This window comes from Branchiostoma lanceolatum, chromosome 3, assembly GCF_035083965.1.
Source record: "Branchiostoma lanceolatum isolate klBraLanc5 chromosome 3, klBraLanc5.hap2, whole genome shotgun sequence".
In the NCBI taxonomy this organism is placed as follows: domain Eukaryota; kingdom Metazoa; phylum Chordata; class Leptocardii; order Amphioxiformes; family Branchiostomatidae; genus Branchiostoma; species Branchiostoma lanceolatum.
This window is the reverse complement of record NC_089724.1, coordinates 10,239,538-10,261,802: the sequence shown is the minus strand read 5'-3', so window position 1 is coordinate 10,261,802 and position 22,265 is coordinate 10,239,538. Positions and strand designations below refer to the sequence as shown.

Sequence of the window (22,265 nt, the reverse complement as noted above, 5' to 3'; positions counted from 1 at the left end):
ACAGACAACACAGAAAAAAAAACATATTTGAACATAAGTTGAACATTTTTGTCGTGCTGAGAGCGCGCAAGGGTCGCCGTAGAGATTCCACTTGAGCACGTTTTCCAGGAGTTCGGCGTTCTCACGTCGCTCTGGCCAACTTTAGGTCGCCGTGAGAGCGCAGCGAGAGCGCCGTCCAAGTGGAATGGGGGATAACGAGCTGAAACGTCTGACTGTTTCAACATCTTATCCAGTTGATCTTGTAACTGTTTTGGGCGTATCTTATTACCTGGATGTCTAACCTTACATCAACGTAATCTGAAAGTACCTTAGCCAATAACCGACTGTTATGTACTCAAAAATACTCCACCTACCTAAGTGGTGAGATCCAGCTATCCCCGTACTCAGGTGTATTAGCTGCCGCAGTGCCATCAGGCTTCAGGTTGTCATCGTTAGCATCGCTGTTCCAGTTTCCGCAGATGCCTCTGGTTGTCCCACGGTAGGGGCCAGGGACGTTCAGCTGTCAAATGCATCAACGGCTTTAGCGTGCATAGCATATCTATCTCCATGGAAATGGAGATATAGTTTTGGGTGTATCTGTGTGTGTCTGTTTGTGTTTCCGGATTATTGTAGTCGGCATAACTCAAGAACCTCTGGATGGGTTATGATGATATTTGGTATGTGGGTAGGTGTTGACGAAACTCAAGGTCGATTTGCATTAATCATGTAAATGAATTAGAAATTTGCATAATCAATGCAAAAGCGCCATAATTAATCTAAGTGGTAAATGACTGAACTGCCAATATTGCGATATGTTAATTAGAGGTGTACATGACCAAGCATATATTTTGTTAATGTGGAGTCATTTGCATAACCAGACTACTTCATGGAGATATGAGGTCTCCTGAATCTTGTTCTAAAAGGTGATGACCTATTCTTTTCATATGGATGCTATACTGTTTGCGTATGTTAAAGAAGAGGGGTACCAAAATCCTATATAATGTATACAGGAGAGACCTGTGACACTTACTCTTACACCGCTTTTTCCAGAGACTGTCACAGTCAGTCCAAAAGAGGTCCTTATCACAACGCCTCGCCCAAACTTCCTCACGCTCAGTCCATGCGGAAGAGTGCAGCCAAGATTAATTCTGTGCCCATTCCACTGTGAAAAGAGAATGTTACCGTATTTTTTTAAAATCCAGGACACTCCTGAGAGACAATTGCAGATATCACAAAATGTATATAGCAATTTTACAGACGCATTTCCAAACGGACAAAACGTCATTTGGTTTTGTAAGACTAAAAAACCACTTCCATTTTCCTAAGTATGTGTCGTTTGTTATGCTTAACACGTCTCAAAAGCATTAAGTCTTTATTGTAAAAGAAATTGTAGTTTCTTTTAAGAAGATTCGATATATAACTACATCAATAGTTCGAATGTGGGTATTCAATTACTCAATGTAATTGTAATGTATTACTGACTGTCCTATACATGGCATATTGGATAATGTACACGAAATACAATTGACGTTTTTATTTGCTCTTCTTACTCATCCATCTATCAAATCAGATCAATCGGTATTTCCTTGAAAACAAAAGAGAGGGAATGTCAGAATACGTTTTACTGTTAACAACTTAAGGGCACAATAATTCATGTTGATCACAACAACATACACTTACCAGAATGACCTTGTTGGACAGTATGACATCTATCCTTATTCCATAGATGAGAAGGGACACCTTCCATACATACGACACATGGGTTCTACCATATCTAAAGAAGAAAAACATAATCAACAATACTGCCGGTTCTCAAGTACACATTGATGTAAGTAGGTACACATTGATGATTACATACATTATGCATTTTGTATCTGAGCCTATTTTTTCATTTCAAGCACATCTTGTTTTGGAACATATGATATTGTTTCCCCTCGGAGTTTTATCAAGTATGAATTTCAATATAACTTATTTCTGACCTGTGTTCCAATGAGATGTAGACCGAAAGGGCTGGTAAGTTCCCGGATCCATCCGTCGCGAACAGGATGTACTCGCAGATACCTTGGTAGTCGTGCTTTCGGTCATCGAAGGTGTAACAATGGGTGTCACCGTTGCACTTACATACACCCTCAGCTGTTCAAATAGACAACAGAAAACATCGTTATGTTATCGTATATTTCGTTTGTACGGGTAGTGTAATGAATGTAACCATCAGAATCCCGGTTAGGAACTTTGCTTGGTTCATGATCATGTCAATAATATAAGACGTACGATTCTTTTATCAGGATAACGCTAAGGAACACAACGAAATAAAGAAAGAAAGTTTGGGGTGCCCGTACTTCATGTAGCCATCACAGAAAAGAAAGAGAGAGTCGGGAGAGAGAGGGGGCAGCGAGAGAGAGAAAGAGAGAAAGGGAAAGAAAGAAAGAAACAACGAATCATACCTCCTTCGCATGTGCGGCCGTCACCAGTGTATCCTGCTCTACACTCGCAGTTGTAGGACCCATGCGTGTTGATACAGTCTGCGTTTGCGTCACAGTCATCGAGGTTTTCTGCACATTCGTCGACATCTCCCTCTTCTGAGGCCAAGTCTTCGTCGATCAGCCCGTCGCCGTCATCGTCTACCCCATTCCGTAACTCCTCGTCGACCCTCCCGTCACAGTCATTGTCAACTCCGTCTCCGGAGGCAGTTTCCGTAGCTGTACAAGGTCCCTGCACGCAGATATGGTAATATTTTACGCCGTTTAATTTTAAAACACACTAATGTGAAGAATTATTTTCAAGCCGTGGTGGATGGCAAACTACAGTGTAGTCATGGTGCCCCGACGATCCAAAAAGAGGTCAAGGGATAGGTGAGGTGAGGTGAGGATGGGATATTGTTGATATAATAAGGGAGTGTGCGAAAGCGAGGTCACATTCTTCGTAGGACGTTGTACGATTTTGATGTCATTCAAAATTGTCTCTGACAGAAACAACCGCCGATAAGGAGCTAAGATATCATTTTTAGTGCACGACACGTCACTGTATGTTAAGAATGCCCTCATTTTGCGATCAAAGGGAACATAAATGGCGTTGTGGGTATGGGAAGGACGCAGTCTTCCAACTTGTTTCTGGCGTCTCGATACTGAGAGGTTTAACTGACAAAAAGCGAGCAAAAAGAACCAACTCTGTAACATACCGCGAGATCGTTAAATCGACTCCCTCCAATAGTTGCAAAAGATTCGTAAGGCGTGTGGCCGTATAGGTACACAGAGAAGACGCTGATCGGGCTGGTGTGTCGGATGTTGTGGGTTCCTTGGCTTATTTGAACTGCTGCTGCAGAGTAGGAGGAGCCTGGAATCTCTACCCAAGTTGCGCTCAGTGCAGCGCCATCCATCCTTATGCCATCACGTTCACTGGTCTTAATCACCACACCTTTAAAAGAAAGAAACACGTCACATGTCGCACGATTGATCAATTGAGCAGACGTGATTGTCTTTATCACAGGAAAATAGATTCATATTGACTGTTGATATAATCAATACCCGTAAATACACATGGGGACATTGACTCTGAGGAATCTAATTAATTAAAAAGGAGGGAAATATGGAATTGATAGATGGACTGCATTGTTACCTATATAAGAGGTGTAAGTGTTGGTCGGGGAGTCCACTGTGGCCAGGACGTATCGTGAATTGAACTGTTCCACAGGAGAAATCAGCATCATAAACGGGTCAGTTTGTACCCCGTCCGCAGCTTGGCCTGGAAAACAAAAGACCCTTCGGTTAGTTATATCATTCACAAATTATGCCTTTCAGGGAGTGAGATACCGGACAGCAACTATTGTATTGTGCAGTAGAAATCAGTCTAGCTCATAATTATGTATCGCCCATACTATATGTATGCCTTCAAATTGGGAGAGATTCATTTCTGACTGGTTTTCAATTCAATTCTTTATTCAAATACCAACATTGCAGACATACAACAAACTTAAGCCTGGATGGCGTTGATATTTGCAATGGTCATTACATGGTCTTACTTTACTATACGTTATTTTGGAATGCTACATTTTTGCATTAGAACAGTCGCTTTTTGTATGGGGAGGGAAATTGGCGATACATTTTGTATTTCCTCGTGCAAATGCTGCTTTTCTAGTCTCGTTCGAATTCGTGGACAGGTACACATGTACAGTACATGCATCTCTATTGACACAACAAAAGTACAGCAACTTTCGTAAAGTCTTCTACAACTATATAACGGGGGGCGCCCTGACATCGCACGCGCCCTAACATCCAACAATAGTATGTTGGGCTCAACATAAATATTGTGCATGCCTGAAAGTGCGACGACATTTCAAACCTGTAGACATTGGTAAAAGAAAGTATCGGAACTAACGTTATCATTCAGTGATAACCTTATGATAACTTTAGAAGTGACGGAGATAACGATCGTTAATTTTTATTCATCTTTAATGAATACAACGCACCTTTATTGTACTGCACTACCATGATTGGTTCAGAAGCAGAGATGGCCAGATACTCATTAGAAGATAGGTCGATGTCAAAAAACCGTCCGTCGTTCACCGTTCGTGAGTTTTGTCCAACAATGTCGACCTGCAAACGGACAAAGACAGTAAGTGTAAAAGGTACAGTATATACTCGTGATTATCTAGGTATAGTATGTATAGCTTTTAGATACATTTAGAGTGAAAACGTAGGAAAGTATCTTCAACAATTTGTATGTATAATTTGTTAATATGCCTTCCAGGGCCCCACTGAAAAAATTACAGAAAAAAACAGAAAGAGAAAGAGAACAATGAGTTACCCACAGTAAGTACTATCTGGCGCTGAAAGGTCCATTTTTTTTTCAAAAAAGAAAACTTCTTTTCTACACTTTTCGAAAGTTTTATGCCCCCCTCTCACTGGACCCTCGTCACGCTGCGGCCGATCAATGTTTTCAAGCTTTGTGTGTTTTTAAATTTGTTGTCTATTTGGTCATGATTTCAATGATATTCCCATCATAAAGTCAAGGGTAACACAAATCCAGTTTAGGACGCAGTGCTCAACGCCACCAGCGTGCCGCGGGTCAATGAGAGGGGGGATTTACTTACTTGAGTTCCGTGTACAGAGCCGACAACCCTGATGATATCGCCCCCAGTTCTTCCTGCGATGGGCGTGACGAAGAATGTCTTCCCCCAAGTGTCCACTGATGGGATCTGCTCCACAATGTGATCGCACCAGCCTATTCCAGTCGGGATGTTGGCGCACCTGTGCCCGCTGAACACGGCTACAGGCTTGTTAGAGGTGATCTTGGATCCAGTCAAATCTCCGTGGTTACTCAGAAACTGAACTGCGTCAAACCTGTTGTAAACACAAAAAGATCGAAGTTAACTTCTTCATGATTGTGTAATTGGGATTTGAACTTGTTTTTAATGCAGTGGTGAAATTTGTAAAACAAGGCGCCAACTCAGCCTTTGGCTGCAAGATCCTTGTTTTTGTTAACAATAAACACCATTTGATTGATTGATTGACTGTTCATTTCAGTTTTTAGATAGTAGCCAAACTGGAATAATTTTGTGAGCTTGAACAATAAAAGTAGGATTCAAACCGCCTCAAGCCGTCGTGTTCCCAGGTGGTTTGCGACAGATTGGAAATGAGCCGATGTACAAGCTACATGTAGTACGTCATCACAACAACCGTAGCGGTAAAAATAGCATTACCATGTCCATGCCTTTTTTCAACGAGCTGGATGTTATCCGTTGCGATCATTTCATGTGAAACGCAAAGTTTGCATCATGAACACAAAATCGTGAAGTCGGATTCAAGTCGACCCGGCTACTAAGTCAAATTAAACCGACTTGATATTTGCATTAAGAACGGGGCCAAAGAGTTGGGTTGTCGCTGCGTGAAATCAACTTGGGAATACTTGCTCCCAATTCAATTCAATTCAGTTTATTAAAATCAACATTCCAGCATGAAGTACGCAGATTTTTACACAATAGTGCTGTACACGAGCAACATCCACAATTAAACAAAACAAAACACATAACAGCGACGACAGTATCCATACAAAGCTAAAGCAAACGTCACAAGAACGTCTTCATAAGTAACAGTATCAGACTGTGTTCCTGGGTTGACTGGCCTGGTGGAGGAACGAGTTTTTAAGTCTTTGTGTACGGACTGCTGGCACTGTAATGGCCGTGCCATTTCTCAAAGTTTGCCCTAGCCGAAGGAACCATTACCACTCACCGTAGCTCATCTTGTAAAGATTCGAGTCATGTTGTTACATTTACACGATATTAAGGCCCGTGATTTATCCCTAAATTTTCTGACGTGGTGATCAGAGACGTATTAGAATGCTTTGACAATACAGACGTCATTTTCGTGGATCGATGACATGCATATCTATTGGATCAAGTATGGACAGAAGGGTTATCAAAAATCCATGCTTTCTAGTAGATATCTTTCACTAGTTAGAATCACACAATGAACCATACATAAGCACACCTGTTCAAGGTGACGGTAACGGGACTGGCACCCCTGAATTGGCCCATTGCCCGCATGGGGGCTGTAGGCTCCACAGTCACCTCAGTACCATCCTCGATGGCCACGACGCCGATCTCTGCAGGAATGGTCCTTGTTCCCTGGAATCGATCAATATACGTGTAAGACTTAAGGGTACAGATTAACTAAGAATGACGTCTTATGCAGACTATAGACTGGAAGCAGGTCACCGGGTGTACCATACTAGAGAAATATGGTTTACAAGGCTCTCAAACAGATATCTACATGTAATGCACTGGTAAAGTGATGCTTTGAAATTACTTGACTTATGCTTAATCTGCTGTTGATTGTTTTTAAATTCTTTCGCTTAGTATGAATGCATTCTTGTTCGTTTACCACACTCGCCTATATTTTTACCTTAGCTTAGAAGGTTATGTTTTGGGTAGCGTTTGTATGTATGTGTGTATGTATGTATGTATGTACGTATGTAAAAAAGCAGCATAACTGGAAAAGGCCTTGATGGATTGTCTTGATATTTGGTATGTTATGAAAATCAGTATCTAATTCGCATAGTTAATGAGTAAAATTTATACATGCACTGCATTTCATGATAGGACTCTCAAGCATGTCACATAATGAGGACGAGAGAAATATTCATAGATGAAGACCTCATTTGCATAATTACTGAGAAAAAACTATAATTCAAGATGGGGTTCAGGAATCATTATGATATTTGGTATGTAGATAGCTTAAGTGATGCTTTGTATAATCAGATTATAATTATCCAAATCAGATTCTGATTAGCATAATTTATGAGGAGATTTCAAAAACCCACTGTGTTCCATGATTGGACTATTCAAATATGTGACATTTGTAACTGAGGAAGAGAGGAATGTTGATAGATAGAAAATATGCAAATGAATTTGCATAGTGAAGGAGAAACTACTATAATTCCATAGTGGCAAATGACAGCAGTTTCATACTTGTGGCATTGGATGTTATGTGAATGTGAACATCGTTCAATATAAATTATGCTAATGATGACCTCATTTAATTGAGGATAAATGCTAGAATAGCCTTATTTTTTAAGGTCATACTTTGGACAACTTCTGTTTTTTGGGTGGAGAAGATGATCACCTGATATGATTTATAGTCAAAGAGAAACAGTCATAATATGTCATTCATAAAGGTTAAGATCATTTAGTAAAGGCATGAGGTCGTGGAACTTTAGTTTTATTTTCAAAGCTTATCTCACGTATTTTGTCAAGGGCAGTTTCATCTTATGACTGCAAGAGGTTGATACAAACTGTCGATATTGTACCAGGTTAAGTTGGGAGTGACCTGTTCGCCACCCTACAACCTCTCACAAAGGCGTAATGTAGCAAGTCTAGCGTTACTCTATCGCTATTTCCACGGCAAATGCTCCGCGGAACTTCACTCGCTTGTGCCGCCACTCCGAACTGTCTCAGCAAGGACACGTTTTGCCACTTCCACGGAAGCAAATCACCCTTTCTTCTTCCATACTCCACCTCTTAGAAGGAAGTTCCACGCTGAAAGCTTCTTTCCAAGAACTACATAGCTATGGAACAAGCTTCCCCGTGACTGTTTCCCTCACGGGTACAACCTTAAACTTTTCAAGTCAAAGGTAAACAAACATCTGTCATCACAGTTCAATACAGTAACCCAAAACACGTGTCTGAGTGGCTCTTATGAGCCTTGTTTTGTGGTGAAATTGAAATAAATAAAAAAGTACGTACCTCCCACGTCACCACATAGTGCAGCGTGCCCAGGACATCTTCAGGAAGACCGAGGAAGCCATCTGTAGTGTAGTCTTCTTTGTTCACCTATATGCAATATAAACGCCGATCTAGCAAATTCAACGATTTTGCATGATGCATAAGAATACCACCGGGAATATGATTTATTTACAATTCGCAATGCTGTAGGTTATATATCATTTATGAAGATATCTTTCCTTTCATATTTGCCGTTATTGTATCGTGATTGATGATTTCAAACTACGACATCATGGTTAAATTGCAATGACGAAAGGTCATAAGTAGGATGGAAATTACTTTATTCATTTGATTTTTACATAATCTTTCTCTTTTTCTTTATCATTCTCTCAATTTATCTTATTTTATTGGACTAAATTTTTTCCCAAACAACAAACACGTCAACTTACAACGTAGACTACAATATCGACGTCAGATGTAATCTCGACTCCACGATTACTGATAGGTCCTTCTGTCAACTTCACGGATGCTGGAACCGGAACCAACTGGATGTTGTTGGGTTGAATCGTCACTGTAGAATGGACATTTACCAATAACCACATAAATGAATAAGTTCATACACCAGGGGGTCCAAAACCGACATTGACCATCACATGTCCTACACGACAACACCTACCCACGTATCAAATATCATCACAATCCATCCGGAGGTTCTAAAGTTATAACTCCTAGGCCTGAAACACACACATACAAACAACCGGACGCAAAGCAGTACCTCCACTACTCACAGAGGATCATAGAGGTGATGATGAATTAAGATCTTTTGGTGCTACGTTAATTTCCTTTACTACATTTCGAGTTTGCAAAATGGGAAGCCGGCTCTAGAAGCTGGTTATATCTCCTTCGTTGATATCTTGTCGAAACTGAAAAGCAAACAAACTTGCTTGCTCCAGTTTCTGATGCTAACTTTTGCTTTATTCCTAATCAGAAAAAAAGGGTCTTGCCGGGTAGTTCACGGGCTGCTTTTTGGTACTTTCGGGCGTACCGCGGCCGCCTACGGCTATCTTTGGGCCCGGCCGGGATCTCGAATCAATTTAACTCAGACTTAAATTGAACCCTGGACCCGTGAGCTAATCGTGCGAGCACCGGGAGGTACCCCGTGGTACCCGGCAGTCCACCCTGAAAAATTCGTGGCTTCGGGGCCCGGCCAGAACTACACCCCCGACGGGCACCGGCGCAATTGGGACCGAAGCATTTGCCGTACCTGTTTCTGTGAAGCTCGCGTACGGAGCGTAAACCCTGACGTTGGCGGGGTCGTCGCCGGCCGGAGCGATGAAGAACTCGGCTGGACGATCAGCAACGTAATTTTGTATGACCGCGAGCATGAACTTCTTATAGATGTTATCCGGAGGCCCCGTTTCTATATAAGATAATATGAGATGTTGTTGATGAGAAAAGGCAGGTTACATAAAAAAAAGAAAAAGAAGACTACAGCGAGACATGGAGAGCAAATGGCTGACACTGTACGCAGTCTCAGATATGCTGTAGACAAGGCAGCATGGCGATCCTTCCTAATGCATTAAGAGCAGATGGTCTGAAACGAGTGAGTGAGTGTGTGTGTGTGTGTGTGCGTGCGTGTGTGTGCGTTAGTGTGTGTGCGTTAGTGTGTGTGTGTGTATGTGTGTGTGTGTGTGTGTGTGTGCGTTAGTGTGTGTGCGTTAGTGTGTGTGTGTGTATGTGTGTGTGTGTGTGTCTGTCTGTGTTAGTGTGTGTGTGTGTGTGCGTGTGTTAGTGTGGGTGTGTGTGTATGTCTGTCTGTGTCTGTCTGTGTGTGTGTGTGTGTGTGTGTGTGTGTGAGAGAGAGAGAGAGAGTGAGTGAGTGAGTGAGTGAGTGAGTGAGTGAGTGAGTGAGTGAGTGAGTGAGTGAGTGAGTTAACGAGTGAGTGAATGAGGGAGTTGACACCAGAAAGACAACAGAGTTATGGTAGCAACTTCACCCAGGCAACAGCTTCACAGTGTTATGTTCCAAGTCAATACGCTGTCCCTGATCTATAAGCGAGCTGCCCGAAAGAAGGAATCACCTTGTTCTGTATCTAAGTCTGTCTATGTATGTATGTATGTATGTATGTATGTAGGTATGCGGATAGAGAAGTGACCAGATTAAGCTATAGAACAATAGGAAAAAATCGAAAGCACACAATTGATATGAAAATGGTGCCTTTATTTTCACCTGTCACAAATCCCCCCTTGTTCGTTGGTTGTTTTCTCTATATGTTACAAACTATCGTGCCTGATTTCTAGATTACAATTTTGATGTGCAAGAAAAAAAGGCTGACAAGCAACAAGGATGACAATGATAAGTAGGTGAAACCAGTTGAAGAATGAAAGGGCTGATCTCATTACTAGCAGAACAATGTCTACCACAACAGTGAAACGTCGGTATATACATTAGATGGAGGTTTCTGTGATGTTACGTACGTTCCAAACAGTTCCATCCAACGTCCAAGTACTTGAAGGTCCCGTAGCAAGGATCTCCAAATACGGAATTGGAAGCCTGCACCGAACAGGAGGTCTGCCCTTCACATTGCTCCTGTCAGATGATTGAAAAAAAGTTCAGCCTCCAATGTTAACAGTCCGATAATCTATTATAATGATTAATGGATAAATGAATGAAGACCTTTATCTAATTACTGTACCCATACATGTATAACCCACTGGGTTAAGTACAGGTCACAACAAAAGAATAGTATACAGATATAGATACATCTATACATCGTCAAATTACTACAGGAATTATAAACTACATGGATTCGACTTCTCTTCGCTTCTTCGTAATGGTAAACATGTAAGAAAAGAAATGGCCCATAATGCAATGGTTTGTCTAGATTGATAGGCCAATTAATAAATGTAATAGGCTTAACTGCAAACGTTACTTTAGATAAATGAGTTAGTCTAACAGTGCAGTTTGATGCAGTCTTAGTCTTCTTAGAAATTCTTTGTATTCATTACATAATGTTGCAATTGAGTTAGGTTATATATTTTATTGATGCGCAATTCAATTTCTTCAATGATAGATTGATCGGACAGGTTTTATAGGTTTTAAATCAGAGTGAATGATCTAGGTATACTAATAAACACACTACTAGAAACGCAACCAAAGCTGTTTTTTCTAAGTCACCCTAAGCTAAGAACAGCGAATACAACAAACGATTGAAAACGGCGTACAGACCTGCATGATTTCCAAACTCCGTGGCGCGTCGCAATGTATGGTCCGAACCGGCTGCCCTTCCGAGCACGTGGTCCAGTCGGAGCGGCCGTAACTGGCACTGACGATTTTAATGACGCCGCCAGGACAAGTTATCTCCATCGTTTGGTGCTCGCATGTTTGTTCCGCTAAACACAAGGAAAGAAAAACAAGCAGTGTTTTACCATGTAGACAGCATTGATGCCGTTGACTTAACATAACCATGCTAATCAAAACTTTATTCATGATCGCATTCAAATGCAAAGTTAAGAGTGGGCACGACGAAGCGGAAAGGGAGTGGTAGCCCATGATAAAACTCATTCAACAACTTGCAGTTTGTCTGACCCTCGCAAGGGGGAGAAGCGATTCAATAGTTGTACTGCAACTAACTCCAGCTGGTTTGTACCTAACTTTTCACTGTAGTTGTCGTATATGTGTCCTATGTGCTTATCACTCTCAGAAAATTGCATTGAATTGTATTGTACTGTGTTCTTCATATTTTGGCTTCTGGTTACAGAAATGCTTATATCATGTAACTGCCTGCTAGTACATATTACGTGGTCTCAAATCTGATAGTACCCCCCTCCCCTAGCCATGGCGACTGTTGCAGTGCTTACTTTTACATGCTGTCTTGTATATAGTCCGTACGGGCTATAAACCAAACAGCAAGTAAAAAAGTAAGCCCTGCAACAGTCGCCACGGCTACCCCCTCCCCCATCCTTCGTCATGAGAAGTTAGACAATGTGACCCGCTTTTCAATGAACATAACGGATGACTCTTATGATATTGTGAACGCGAATTGTCAAACACAAATGTCATTCTAGAGATGCAGAATGTATTTGGTATACGATTTTTAAACAATAAATATTTTCATGAGACCGGTTTGTATGATAAGTTTTAGTACTTGATGCCTTTATTCAGACTATGTACAGTGACAATTCACGTAACCAGTGGATGCCTGCGAAGCAGTGTTCTTTGTTTGTAAATACTGTATACTGCATACTTGAACCATCCATTAACATTTCTATTGTTCCATGGCTGGTTCTTTTACAGTTCAAATATGAATAATTCTCATTCTTTGTTTTCTCATGAACGTTGACATAAAGGGTAACGATACCGTTGTCGGATACAACTTCTACTCTGTGGCCGAAGTTTCCATGTCCCATCGCATTTGGGTTGGCTCCGGCTCTCACCAGAACCCCGTGCATCCCTGGAGAACAAAGTGGTTTCATTACGTATTTGGAAAGAAATTAAGCTAATCGACCTGATCTAAATCTAAAGAATATGCGATAAAAATTATCAAATCAAATCAATCTTTATTCAAGCAAACTGGCAGACATTAAAATTCTGAATTGATTTACTTTTACATGGCAGCAATTTAAAAGCATTTCAAATGACTTAAAAGCATTACAAACATTTTAAAATTTATAAGGGAGTTGATTAAACGAAACGAACACATTAAAAGCTGTACACTTTACACTGTGACATAACAAAAGCGAAGAATACCGTGTCAAATCAAGCTTTGTGTAAGATAAGTGAGTCCGAAGGCAGATAATGCATTTGATTAACAGTCATTCAATAGTTCAACAAGGTAAGGAATTGGCGAATGTTTATAACGGACTGTCCGGCAATAAGGAATGTCCAGCTTCTGCGAATTGCGTGTACATCTACCGGAAATGTTCTGCCGTAGTGGAGGTAGCCATTCGCGAAAGTCAGAGTTGAGCAGTGATTCAGCAAAAGTTCTACAGAGTGTACGGCGACGGTCGGAAAGTGAGCTGAGGTTCAGTGTGGTTAGTGCAGTGCTGTAGCTGGAATATTGTGTCCCCAGGATGATTTTGCAGGCTCTCACTTGGATTCTTTCTAGAGCATTTGATTGTTTACAAGTCAACGCTGGATGCCATACGGGTACTGCGTATTCTAGTGTGGGACGCACATACATTGCGTAAACAGTCGTGAGGGCCTGGAGTCGACACACCACATCTCTTCAGTCTGCGTAACATGAACAGTCTCCTGTTTGAAGATTTGACCATGTTATCCACTTGACGGTCCCATTTCAAATCGCTTTGAATGGTCGTGCCCAGAACTTTGATGTATGTTACACTTTCAAGGGCGTGTCCACTTATGAACAGAGGTTCCGGAGGGGGAGGGGTTCTCGCGAAACACACTTGAAGAACTTTACATTTCTTCGGGTTTAAGGCCATCTTGTGGTCACAGACCCAACTGTTCAGGCCATCAAGTTTGGGTTGAAGTGCACATGGCTGGCGTATCAACCGGGTCTCTGCAATGTTCATATCGTCTACATACTTCCAACGGTTGGCCTCTTCGCGGAGTGCTGCGTCAATTAGTGCGGTGAAGATGACTGGCCCAAGAAGAGTTCCCTGCGCAACTCCACAACTAAGGTGAAGCCAGTCCGAGGTAGAACCTTGGTAGGAGACCCTCTGCCGTCGGTCGGTCATAAAACTGCAGATCCACGGAATCACTGACGGGCGAACACCAATGTCAAGTAAGGAACGAACAGCAATTGTGTGATCAACTTTGTCAAAAGCCTTAGACAGGTCTGTGGTGACAAGGGTACAGATTGAACTTGGTAATGAAGATGATTTGTAAAGAAAGTCCACTAGGCTGACCAGCGCATGTGTTGTTGATCTCTGCTTACGGCCCCCGAACTGACGTGGGTCGAGTCTGGGGGAAATGTCATTAACAATCCAATTTGTGACGAAGCGTTCGCAAAGCTTCGACAGCATAGGGGTAAAGGAAATGGGGCGTAGATCATCGATGCTTGGCGGTGACGACTTTGGCAGGGGAACTACGTTAGCTTCTTTCCACTGACGGGGAACAGTGCCTTCAGTGAATGACGTGTTGAATAAGTCACAAAGGGGAGTGCTCAACTCACATGCGAATTCCTTAAGGATACGAGCAGGTATGCCATCAGGACCGGGACTCTTGTAGATGTTGGTGGATTGTAGCTGTGAGTACACATCCCACACGTGGATGGTAGGAACTGGTTGGGCCGGTAGGAATGATGGGAGAGATGACAACTGCAGTGGTGGCAGTGATTGAGACACGGTCGCGAACTTGACATTAATGGCATTGGCTATGGCGGTATGGTCGTTTTGATCGACGCCAGGAGCGTAGATCCGACTGGCTTTCTTGTTCATGTTGCAAATTGCCTTGAGACCATTGTGCCAAGACCTTGGATTGTTCTTTTTCTGTTTTATCAAATACAAACAGGTCCATTTTCCGGTTACTGGCCTTATACGTGCACGAGAAATATCATTTTCTTTTTTAACTATGATTTTTCAAGTGATAAGTGATGAAGCACTGTTTGGACGGGTAAATCACAGCATAACTGTGACCCGATGATGAATACTGTTTCCCTTCCTTTGGTACATACTGTAGGCACATCACATGATGCTAGCTAACTCACCGAGAAGGACCACGAACAGTAGTAGTGTCGACTTCATCTCTCAGCTGTTCAGCTCCGCTACTGTCCTGTGAAGATCTGCAGACAGACACACGTGTTTTGGAACAGCTATAACCACGCCACACATCATGTCAGGAACAGTTTCTATCTTATCTTTCGTACCTTAGGCCATGTTGATTTGGTTATATGGATGACATCCTCTGGGGACCCAAAACAGATGCGAGCGTTAGAATTTTGATTTTTTTTTTTTTAATGCCTTCATTATGAAATCTACGTGGTCAAGGAGGTTGAAGGAATACTTAACAGACAGAATGGTATACCAAAGAATGGATTCTTCATTTTTGGCCTTTCACATCTTCTTCTGTGAGTGTGGCATTCTAGTGACATTAGTATCCATTTCCGAAATATCTTTTTGCAATTTACGGCAAATATTTTCTCATTTTATAGCTGCTTTCCACGATTTACAGTATGGTAGAAAACTTGGTCTTAATTTTTATTGGTGGAAATGGACGAAAATTGATGCGCGCATGAGTGTCATCCATATAACCAACATGGCCGCATCGAGATCATCGCTGTCTAAGCATAACTTACCTAGAGTTCAATGAACCCATACCTTCGCCAAAATGTAAATCTTCGTGTTGTTCAATGCTGCTGGTGGTGAGAGGTCTTTCAGACAATACATACCCAATAAAACTTCAAGTGAAACTCCTGTTTCCGCCAAGTTATATACAGGTTCCGGCTTCCCTAATGCTTTTGTGTTTTGTTCACTGTACATAGGGCCCCTGGGGGCAAGCCCTGGTAGCAGGGAAATATCTGCCCCAGTGTTTCAACTGGCCGCTGTCAACTACCACATGCTAGAGAGTCCTATCATGCAATGCAACGGATATATATACTTTCCTCATTAACCATGCAAATTAGATTATGAATTGCATTATTAGCATATCATCATGTAAATCAATACTTAATCTAGCTGTCTAAACACTAAAAAACATGAATATTCCTCAACACCTCAGGTTATTCTCTTTCAAACTTTGAAACAAAAGCCGCTAGGGGCCCTAAACCTGCTCCAAGAAAACCTACCTACTCCTTAGAAATCATGAACACAGCATGTCCAGAACACGAGATATCAAAACCGTACGTTCCGCTGCAGTACCTTAGAAAGTCTCTTGGGGTCCCAAAATCTAATCATTTCGAGGTCTCATCAAAAATCGTGTTCACACACACGCACACAGACCGACAGACGCTCCCCAAAACATAACCTTCGAGGGTAATTATCTAAAATCCCTGCCCCTTTTCCTCCCCAACGTAAATTGGGTGACCTTTATACTGACTCTTTATGGAGCCTGCGGTGGTCTGTCTCATGCAGAAGTGATTTCTCCTGCTCGATAATTACTCCACACAAACGTACCAGTCACCATGGACCTCTGAACTCTGATGACCCGTGAAACAATGATGTTTAGAGTTACAATCTTCAGACAGTATCAAAGATGGAAGCAATTTCATAGTTTGGCTGTCAACCGGTCACTTTAAGTGATTGTTTGATTGTGTCTATGACTTGGTAATCATAAGTACATTGTATGGTAATCAAGACAACTCAGCTCGTATTTCTTCAGAAGTATATCAAATTTTGTTGTTGTTGTTTTTTGTTGTTGTTGGTGGGGGGGCATCTATATTCAACGTGCGAATGGCCTAAGGCAGAATATCCAGTCTTGGTCTGAAAAGGGCCTCCAGAATTCGAAATTGAGCTCTTTGAAATAGAAAGAATTGTGCTTCTGGTGGCCAGTGCGATGTCCGATGACCCTAGTGACTTGTTTCCACTACACAGCACGTAAGGAGGGACAACGCCTCTGTGACATTTACTTCAACCATCGAAATGACCTTCATGGTGCCAGGTGATATTTACCTGACGCTCTGAGCTTGCACGTATGGATGTTGGACTAAAACGCTAAAGACAGCGGAAAAGATTCGCGAATCATTCAAGGCTTTAACTTCAGCAGGACGTTTAGGGCAGAGATCTTATCTCAAATGTCACTACGCTCTCCACAAGATATTTGGTGCGAACTTTTGAATTACATGTTGACATTTGTCACAACGCCAGCCAAGTGTAAATCCTGCGATAAGATTGATCATGAGGGAGAAATATAAAGTTCATGAAGTTTTACTCCAAAAAGGAGAAGCGATGAAATAGATTAGAGGAACACCAACAACTGTTGATTTGTCAATGAAATGAAAATATCACATATCGCAAGATAGGGCTGTAGTTTTTCAACCAAACGATATTATGTGTTTTTTATTGATAGTATCAAAAGCTAGAGCTCCATCGACGACAACCGGTACCTTTATAGTAAACAACGTTCTGCTGAAAAGTTTATCAAATCTAGACACATTTATACCTTATGATATCAGACATCTTTTTTCTTTTGAGTCTAAACGCAACGTGTAATACATTAAGTCGAGTGCTGGAAACACCGCAAAGACTACACAAGCCATTAGAAAAATAAACTCTCGACGTTCACAGCAAGGAAACGGGACCCTTGGTTCAAGTTGATATTTCTATTGACAATTAAATCCAAATCTTCAGCATCAATTCTTCATTCAGACATGTCAGAAGGTATCGACTGTGTACGTGCGTTACTATTTTGCCTTGGGGGAGGGCATGTTCTCAAACTGTACTGTTGGGTGCGTCAAAATATTAAAGGTCTAAAACGTACGGGTGCGGTGGTGAGGCGTGTCACAAATGTGTGTTTTTGTTGCACACTGGTTTGTGTGTTTGTTGCGCACTGGTTTGTGTGTTTGTTGCACATAGGTAATGTTTGTGTACGTATGGGGTTGTGACACGAGAAGATGGTTATACATTACGAACCAGCATAAAAATTTGCATCGATAGAATGATTTTGCTTTCACGGTGACATTCCTGGCGCTTGAAGGTGTGGCAATTAGGGAGCACTTATCTAGACATTTCATCTGAAGATATATCAATCTTCGAACGAACTCAGAGAAACTTAGCTCTTATGAAAAGGTGCATTCGATTGTTGGATTCCAGAGCCTTTCCAGGCTATTTTGAACTTCTCACAAGTGAGATGCATCGCTCACAATATATGTTCGCAAGATTGTCTGTGCTACAAAGCAAGTCAAGTGTAAAAGTCATAATTACTCGGATCATGAACACATTGTTGCCCTATAATGATGCAACGTCACTGTTTTAAGACGAACGTAGTTGTTGCAATGCAAATATATGCTGAGAGAAAATCTTCAAATCTGACTTGTTCTTTTTTGTGGGTAACTTTAATGTTTTGGTGATCGTACGCACTCATTGACGCCATATTTGAAGATGTAACATGTTTATCAAAAATGCCCCCCCCCCAATTTTGGAAGTCAACAATTTCACAATACCATCGATTAGATGGATGACAGAGACAGTTTTGATCTTTCAAAAAATTTTCTCTACAAGGGAGGTTGGCATTGAGAGTCAGTATTTATGCAGCTCAAAGGTCAGCTCTAGTCATGCTAAAAAATTTTAACTAGAATGTCCTTCACTGACTGGTATGACCCTACACCGGGGTCGTTGCTACATGGGAAAGGTACATTTTATCGAAAAAATGTTTCAATTCGCAGCGTATACGTATAGAATCAACAAATACGAGTCAAGGGGTCGCCACGTAAGGGGTCGGCTGTGTTCACGTATGCGGTGCCTTTGGCTAAGGGGGAATCAGGTTTATCAACTACGTACGTGTACTGCGTACGTCAAATGTCAAAGGTCTACGAGATGTAGGCAATGTGATTGAATGTGCATGAATTCCTCCGTAGAACGCACTGCTGGCTGTGGTGCAATTGACAATGCAGACCTTACATAATGGATTCGCACTACACATGAGAGGCGGAAATTGCATCACACAAGCCAGCGTCACATTTTCGAATGTGTTGATCGTCAGAAGATCTCTGAATTTCAAAATCGTCAGAGAATCGCGCATATGTTTCGCCTAAAGATCTACCGTGTGGGCATTGAACAGGGTTTAGTGACCCGCCTGAGAACATCGACCGATGTCTAGAAATTGGTCAGTGGTCTTTTAGTCCCGGGTCAGCCTATCTTTCTAATGAATGACGCCGGCTTTACAAATATACACATTCTGCATACATCCATCCATGTACAAAAAGGAGGAATCAGAAATCATCACGAAATTGACAAACAGACAATGAACGAAAAATGAATGGAATAGAGTTGTCATTTTATAGTTCATATCATATCCTGAAAATTTGTGACGACAATTGTAGTGAAAGATTTCTATCAAATTTGCCCTATGGACATGCTGGCTATAGTAACAGTTTTACAAATTTTGAAAGTCTCTGGAAATTCTGGAAAAAAAGTACAGATATTCTTCTCACACAATACATGCCACATGTCCATATAAAGAAATTATGGTTCCTGAATTTGAATACGGGTTTGAAATACGTAACGCTGGCGTCTGTGTATCATATGCTGATTGTGCCGATGCACAATTTTGTTAAAACTTTTTTTCCAGCTTTTACGTTGTTGTCTCATTGGCAACAAGAAGTAACTTTGATCGACGCAGTTTAACTGCACTTCAGCATTGGTTCAAGCACGCGTTCGCCTAACTATCATCAGTCAGTTTTTCATCTTATTACGAGCTATATATGGCGGATATTTGACACTGGCATGTGGCACCAAAGGATGAATCCTAAGTTAAGGTACAAAAGCTTCCCCAACAATTCTATGTATAAAGTTGATTGGGGGGAGGGGCTGAAAACTACGGATGATATTGCGAATATATAGGTGTGTTTGTTGTCAAATCAGCTCAACAAATAAGCCAGGTGCTATTTGTATCACTTTTGGCTACTCTTCCCACATACTAATTAGCTAATGGTATCTGAAAGTCGAGGTTTTGAGGACGTCAATTTCGTACAGACCATTGTTTGTACGATGGCTAGAACACGTTGGACCCATTGGCAACATAAGAACACTGCATGTACAGCTAGCCGACTGACACTAGAAGAGTTGACGGCTAGAATCTAGAATCCCGCGGCACGTTGGCGACCTCGCTGCGGCCGGGCGATTTGACAAAGCACTCAACACGGGTTCAGTGAGATAGGGGTTTAAAGACGTCTCCATGAAAGACAAGTATTCTTTAATATCTCTCCATGAATATGATCCTGAGAGATACATTCCAAGGGTCTAGCCGTTGAGAACAAGGCTGTCCGAATGGGAATCAAAGAGACACACGCAAGGAGAAGCCGAATCAGGACCAGGGAAATCTTAATAGGACAGACTGGTAGGTATCAAATGCGACCCAGGATACCCAATGTCTTTTTCCAAACTCTGGCAATGACATTTGGTTTGTCTACAGGACGACCAGTAGTCATCACAATGATATCAGTATAAAGTAGAGTGGGTTCATTCCTCAAGCTAACTATCATCTTTCACACCGCAGTCGTGCCTCCGTAAGACCTCTGCTGGAGCCCCATAGTTCCCGTTTAGAACTTTTATTCAGCCTAGTACTACAAACAGGGGCGCATCAGGTTTGGTTCCCTGAGACTGAACTGTCGACGACGGAGAATTTGGTAGTACCCGTCGAGGAAACTAAATAGCCATCAAAACTTTTTTTTTAAATGCCATCTGCTGCCCGTCAATAAAAGCAAAGCAAAGTAGAAACATCCCATTCCTCAAAGGCAGTTTTAAGAACTTAGGTATCAAAGCTTAAGCTGATATCAAGAAAAGTGCATTTCACTATAGTAAAACTTGCTCGAACTTCCTTGATGGAATTTTAACGGTGCTTCAGTTAACTAAGTGACTGATTTCAAAGGGAGCCCTTACAAAATCAGAAAAAAATTAGGATACAAAAGGATAACTTAACGTAAACTGAATCAATAATACATTCGCAATGATATAACATTAAGTAGCAACATATCGGATTGTTAACCATGAGTAGCGCATTTAATTTTGATCTGGACTATCTATTGTACATTTCTGACAAAAACCTGACCAGACTCGCATTATGTGCATCACATTGCAATATGCTTCCATATGAATGGCAAGGACGACCCAAAGCCGCTATCTCCCTGGACCCGCGGCACGTTGGCGACCTCGATGCGACTGGGCGATTTGACACAGCGCTCAACGAATTTGTCACGCTTTTTTGTCATACTTCTACGTTTTGCATTATATTCTTACTATTAAGTCAAGGGTAGCACAGATCCAACTTAGGACGCAACGAGGCCGCCAATGTGACGTGGGTCCAGTGCGACAGGGGCTTTAGACACAAACTGTTTCAAACAAATAACGGTTCCTACTCCTTCAAACAAGACTGGGAAAGTGAGAATCATATTTACTAGCACTTCACTACAAATTCAACCGTATAAATGTGGCGATATCATACCGATCAGCCGTGGAACAAAAGAAAACCTCACCTCGTAAGAATGCCGAAGACTCGGGCCGACCCGCAGGCTTGTCTGCCCGGCAGTTGAGGTCGCCTTGCCTCACCACTGCTCCAGAAATGACACACGGCAAGTCTGTGGTCCAAGAGTCTTAATATCACCGACTACACGAAAAATAATTCAACAACCAATCTGCTCCGGACTAGAGCACGCCGTCGGCCCGTCCGCACTAATGCTGTTCGGACCCGGGACTGAGCATACAACTGCGCGTACCAAGATAATGGAATAATTGCACCCGAACAAAGACGTCATTGAAGTAGATAATCCAGGTAAAATTATGATAAGAGGGGATGGTTATGCTTTTAATCAGAGAGAAAATATTCCGTAAAAACTTGACGTTGCATCGACATAGTGACGTCAAATAACTTTTCATACCTGGTTGATTTGACTGTGCCCGGTATAAACTTTAGAAATAAAACAATAATGTTGTTAATCCCCCCCCTCCTTTATTTTAAGACGATGGGTTGGCCCAGAATGTGCGTTGTTCCATTACGCACTAGAATCACCTTGGGGCTAAGGTGGGCCGACATACTGCCAAACCAGTTTGTCTTCGATGCAGGCCTCTAAGGTCAGGGGTTAGTGACGAAACTGTTGCTATGATACATCACTTCAGCTTGACATAGCAGGGACAGTAGATATGGACGAAAAGCCTGAACAAGACTTTCTTCCTTACTCTCACTAATTACATTTAGCAGAAATGTCGTTTCTCATACATCTTCAAAGATTATTTTTGACTGGAGGGAAACTAGTCTAATTCAATTAGGATCAAGCAAATGAAATTGAACTTTCATGGAAGGATGAACTGAACTGAATAATATTATCAACAGAACATGCATATTAACTAAATATTTACTGTGTATGGCATTCAGTGTTAAATTTTCCCCATTCAGACCAAACACAGATGCAAGTTTCGAACTAGATATTACAACAGCAACAGAGAGGTCGATCAG

The 22,265-nt window shown here is 41.7% G+C and overlaps 1 protein-coding gene across 3 annotated transcripts in view; it reads right to left on the bottom strand.

Moving 5' to 3' along the window:
- The window catches only part of LOC136430155 (IgGFc-binding protein-like), a 79,420-nt gene extending 57,910 nt beyond the window's left edge, over positions 1-21,510 (bottom strand). For 2 of the 3 annotated variants that reach the window (XM_066420483.1, XM_066420481.1), the window contains exons 1-18: positions 21,289-21,510; positions 14,869-14,943; positions 12,559-12,651; positions 11,427-11,590; positions 10,676-10,787; positions 9,462-9,617; positions 8,647-8,768; positions 8,219-8,305; positions 6,465-6,601; positions 5,069-5,318; positions 4,445-4,571; positions 3,595-3,720; positions 3,158-3,393; positions 2,424-2,691; positions 1,959-2,112; positions 1,660-1,753; positions 1,010-1,141; positions 354-499 (exon numbers count right to left, since the gene is read on the bottom strand). In XM_066420483.1, the coding sequence (XP_066276580.1) occupies positions 354-499; positions 1,010-1,141; positions 1,660-1,753; positions 1,959-2,112; positions 2,424-2,691; positions 3,158-3,393; positions 3,595-3,720; positions 4,445-4,571; positions 5,069-5,318; positions 6,465-6,601; positions 8,219-8,305; positions 8,647-8,768; positions 9,462-9,617; positions 10,676-10,787; positions 11,427-11,590; positions 12,559-12,651; positions 14,869-14,905 (2,441 nt within the window). In that variant the 5' untranslated portion in view covers positions 14,906-14,943; positions 21,289-21,510. The remainder of the gene's footprint in view (positions 1-353; positions 500-1,009; positions 1,142-1,659; positions 1,754-1,958; positions 2,113-2,423; positions 2,692-3,157; positions 3,394-3,594; positions 3,721-4,444; positions 4,572-5,068; positions 5,319-6,464; positions 6,602-8,218; positions 8,306-8,646; positions 8,769-9,461; positions 9,618-10,675; positions 10,788-11,426; positions 11,591-12,558; positions 12,652-14,868; positions 14,944-21,288) is intronic. The other variant, XM_066420482.1, reaches the window with a different exon arrangement.
- Between the last annotated feature and the right edge of the window lie 755 nt (positions 21,511-22,265).